Source organism: Propithecus coquereli, unplaced genomic scaffold, assembly GCF_000956105.1.
Source record: "Propithecus coquereli isolate 6110/MARCELLA unplaced genomic scaffold, Pcoq_1.0 Scaffold222, whole genome shotgun sequence".
Lineage (NCBI taxonomy): Eukaryota > Metazoa > Chordata > Mammalia > Primates > Indriidae > Propithecus > Propithecus coquereli.
In genome coordinates this window covers 4,534,985-4,539,923 of record NW_012147412.1, presented here as the reverse complement: position 1 = coordinate 4,539,923, position 4,939 = coordinate 4,534,985, and the positions used below count along the sequence as shown (strand labels likewise).

Sequence of the window (4,939 nt, the reverse complement as noted above, 5' to 3'; positions counted from 1 at the left end):
GACAGGATGAATAAATTCAAGAGATCTACTGCACAATATAGTGACTATAGTTAACAATGTATCGAATACTTGAAAATGGCTAGGAGAGTGGATTTTAAGTGTTCTCACAAGAAAAAATAAGTATGTGAGCCAATACATACATTAATTAGCATGATTTATCCATTCCACAATGTATACATATTTCAGAACATGTGGCACACCATAAAAATGTATAATTTTCATTTGGCAGTTAAAATAAATAAATATAACTTCTATATAATTTTACTAAATATAAATACTTGAAATGCTCAAGAAACATATAGAATCTACATTTAGCACAAAGAACCAAACATTGAACATTTGCTTAAAAATGTTGATAAAATACAACTTGCAATTATATTTTTTTTACTTATGATAATTCTAAAACATCTTTACACTTTCTGGAGGAAAAGAAATATGAGAAAAACCAAGAATATGTTTGAGTTATTTTATTAAAGTATGCCCTATTGTAATCATATAACTACTCCGTAACAGCTATTGCTTCCGAGAACATTTGACCTTTTGAAAATGTAGAACACGAGTGTTTTCACTATGATCATCACATTGATTGAGCATATGCCTCCTTAATTCTAAAACATTCTGGTTGAACATCTAAAATAGTCTATGACATTTATCTTCCCTAAATAAATTTTTACCAGACCAAGGTAAATTTAATGGGATTTTACTTTCTATTTATAGGTTTATTTATCATCTTTTTTATTTGTACAAAATATTTTCAAGTCATGCTTCCTCATTCTTCAAAACATTAAAGATAATCAAGGATAAATAGGATGGCAAAATTAACTTTTGCATCCTTTTAGCATTAGTTAGATGTGCAACAAAATCCTTCTTTACTTTTTACATAAAAATTCCAGATGTATTTGGAATGGTGTAACTACCCAAACATTCCCTAAACACTGAAACTTCATAATTGGAAACTGTTAGATCTGAAGCTGAGAGGGAGACACGCGAAGCCTCATGTGTAGCAAAATGCTGTTTATTTTGAGCATCTGGGTGCAGATGGGTGGAGGCCAAAAGAGCATCTACCACAAGGAAGGGGAAAGCTTTGTGTTTTATAGAGGGTTTTTCCAGGGGGAGTGAGAGACATCTGCAGAGATAGGGGAGGGGGTAGTAGCTTTGTCCTTATCAATGAGGGATAGGAATGCCGGCACTGCTGTTAGATTTACAACCTCTGGACTCTCCAGACTCCTGGGCTATTGTTTTACAAGCCTAAGTCTTCCATTAACCGCACTCTGTCCTATACATATTTTTTGGGTTCGTTCCCACTCTAAGTAAACCTAACAGAAACTTTGTGGCCAAAAGTCCTAAAGAAGAAACCAACTCTCAATTCCTTCCAGGGTAAACTTCATGATTTGGGACAAGTTATTTGACTTTTTTGACCCTTACTTTCCTTATCTGTAGAAAACTCCATCAGAGTTTTGAGGTTTAAATAAGACTGTAAAATATTCTTTTTCTTCCAGATAGATTATAAAGTTTTTAAGCAGAGGGACTATGTCTAACTTACCTCCTCCTGCCCCCAAATTTCTGTCTCTCCTGGCAAATAATTAATGCCTGACATATAAATGGCACTCAATATTTATTAAGATAAATGAATTTCATGTATGCATAAATAAATAAGCGAATACACTCAATGAGGACTTTGGTATTCTACTCCCCCAGTATTTGGTGAGTATTCAATGCATTTATCTTGGAAGCTTTAACAGATGCCAAGTAGTATAAGACAGATACTTCAAGTGATAGCTTAAAATTATTTTTGGCCTCTCTGCACATTTCTTCCCTCTTTCTTCTGGCAATAGCCTCTCCCCACTTCCTCTACCCTTTGGAGAACTGCCCATCTCCATCCCACCATATCCTGTCGCTGGTCATGGGATAAACATGTGAATCAGCCAAGGAAATCAGATTTGAATCTTTAGCTGAGGCAGACAGAAACAAAGACAGCTGGGGCTGAAGCACCTGACGGGGGCCTTGAAGCTGTTCCATAAATTCTTAGAGCTAATGTCCCTGGGGCTGCCCCAGTTCCTGCCCTTCTTGGGCCTAGTTTTTCATCAGTTTCTTTGATTCTCTGAGTTACCCCAGTTACTATTGCTTGCAATAAGTCAAACTTATTGGTACCATGTAGTAAAATAAGGTTTAATTTATTCATAAAAACAACACATACACATGAAAAATCAGCAAATATAAAAATATACCATAAATATGTGTGATGTATGTGTCAAATGAATTTTTTAAAAATTGTTATTTCACTGAAGTATTTTTACAAAGGAAATGATAATAATCAGATTCTCTCTCTTTCTCTCTCTCTCTCTTATTTATTTCTAAGGTCCAATTATACCAAGTATAATAGTTAATTACTCCCTTGCTCAATAGGGTTCTTAACTTGGGGTATTAATACCCAAAGGAAGACCAAAGTTTGTTAAAATCTCCTGTATCTGAGAATTATTGCAGTTCCTGGAGTGAGACAGGAAATTACTACAAGGGAGCTAAAGCACATTTAAATTTGTGACATTCTATTTGAGAGTAACTGAAAAAAAGAAGAATTCAGGATACCTACACGCAGACTGCAGGCTGATGGGAATTCAGGCAGGGGAAGCTCCTTCCTTCTGCTGGGGAAGGAAGGGAAGACAACACTCACTAGCACCAGCCAGTTATGTTCCTTGTTTGCCAGGTAAATGCTCAAATGTTGCCCTTCACTTTTTGTCTGGACTCTCACTCTCTCCCTCCCTTCACAATCACCGGTAAAAAAATAGATAGTTTAGAGACAAATCAATAGATACATAAATAAATAGAGACAGAGATAGGGTGTTAGGTACTAGAATACATGGAGTGATCTCACTTTAAAGATCTCACTGTGTTGGAAAAGTTAAAACAAGTAGAAAAATGTATCAGATTTTTAAAAAATACAAATCTTGGAAAGGAGCCTTAACTACTCCTACCTCTGTACCTGCTACTACCACAAAATTGGGGTGTTGCTTAACTTGGGTCTGGTCAGACAGTTACAGACTTTGGAGACTGCACTGAGGCTGCTAGTTATTCGTGTGTACTAAGATCTGGTAACTCCAGAGAATAAGGACCCTGTAATTTTCTGTTCATTAAGAACTATCCAAGTCCCTTCTTTTGGCTAGTTTCTCACTGTTGACCCTCATACCCGAGAAGAAAATGGGGGATGCTTTATATTTCATATGTGTCTTTCACATAATCATAAATGAATTCTGGAGAGTTGATGTAACCAACTTGTCTTAGATGAATATGAGAAATTTGGAAGAGACCTCGTTTGTTATGCAGACATTAAGTATTTATGTCCGTCCCTTTAGAATGACAAAGTAGCATCTGGAATAAATGCAATTTAATAGTGTATTCGAAGAATGGAAGATAGGAGACTACTTGTGTGAGGCTTCTTGGTGAAATTATTAACAAGGGGAATTTGCAATTAGAACTTGCACCGCAGAAAGATCCAGTGCAGGATGAAGCAGGCAGATCAAGACAATTCTACCAGGGAGCACCGCTCTATAAATATCCAGATCTTTTGCTGTTTTCTCATTTCACTGATCTAAATACAACTAATTTACATACATCATAAATTTAACCACACATTTCTTTTCACAGACACCCAAGAATTGATTCTCCCATAAAAATGAGAAATCACACAATGGTGACTGAGTTTATCCTGCTGGGAATCCCTGAGACAGAGGGCTTGGAGATGGCCCTTTTGTTCCTGTTCTCCTTGTTGTATTTGTGCACACTCTTGGGAAATGTGCTCATCCTTACAACTATCATCTCCTCCTCTCGGCTTCACGTGCCTATGTATTTCTTCTTGGGAAACCTCTCCATCTTTGATCTGGGTTTCTCTTCGACAGCTGCTCCTAAGATGCTGTTCTACCTTGCAGGGAACAGCTGCACCATCTCCTATGCAGGCTGCATGTCCCAGCTCTTCCTCTACCATTTCCTGGGCTGTACTGAGTGTTTTCTCTACACGGTGATGGCCTGCGACCGCTTTGTTGCCATATGTTTTCCTTTGAGATACACAGTCATCATGAACCACAGGGTGTGCTCTATCTTGGCCACAGGGACCTGGATGGGTGGCTGTGTCCACGCCATTGTCCTAACCTCCCTCACCATCCAGTTACCCTATTGTGGCTCTAACAAGGTGGGCTATTACTTCTGTGATATCCCTGCAGTGTTACCTCTAGCCTGTGAGGACATGTCTTTAGCACAGAGAGTAGGTTTTACAAATGTTGGTCTTTTGTCTCTCATTTGCTTGTTTCTCATCCTTGTTTCCTACACTTGCATTGGGATCTCCATATCAAAAATTCGCTCAGCAGAGGGCAGGCAACGAGCCTTCTCCACCTGCAGTGCTCACATCACTGCCGTTCTGTGTGCTTATGGGCCAGTAATCATCATCTATCTACAACCCAATCCCAGCCCCTTGCTTGGTGCTATAATTCAGATATTGAATAATCTTGTAACCCCAACATTGAACCCACTGATCTATAGCCTGAGGAATAAGGATGTAAAATCAGCCCTGAGGAATGTGTTTCCCAAGAGAAGCTTTGCTCTGGAAAATAAATGAGAAAATTTAAATCTTTGCTGGAAAAAGTTTGATTCTCCATTTCTTAAGAAAAATTCTTATTTGCAGCTTCCAAGACATGTTGAAATGGAATGTACTCCAACTCAAGCTACCACTTAACCTTGCTGTTTTAAAATACGTCTGTTTTTGTATGCCCCAGGCTTTAGAAGGAATACCATTCATAGAGTCACTCGGCAGACATGGTGCTGGCTCTTATGCTGTGTGGATTCTCTTCCAACATCTCTAGCCCCTCCACCACACCCCCCAACATTTTCTTAGCTCTCTAAACTTTGAAAGAGTTAAGAGAATACATTTTCTTTCTCATGGTCTGAATGA

At 38.1% G+C, this 4,939-nt stretch overlaps 1 protein-coding gene across 1 annotated transcript; it reads left to right on the top strand.

Annotated features, from left to right (window-relative positions):
* Positions 1-3,670: 3,670 nt before the first annotated feature.
* LOC105810837 (putative olfactory receptor 10D4) lies at positions 3,671-4,606 on the top strand. Its single transcript, XM_012644884.1, has one exon. The coding sequence runs from the start codon at positions 3,671-3,673 to the stop codon at positions 4,604-4,606; it is 936 nt and encodes a 311-aa protein (XP_012500338.1).
* Positions 4,607-4,939: the final 333 nt, after the last annotated feature.

What these genes read in the sequence shown, in the direction of transcription:
- LOC105810837 (XM_012644884.1), top strand. Translation starts at nt 3,671, where the DNA reads ATGAGAAATCACACAATGGTGACTGAGTTTATCCTGCTGGGAATCCCT.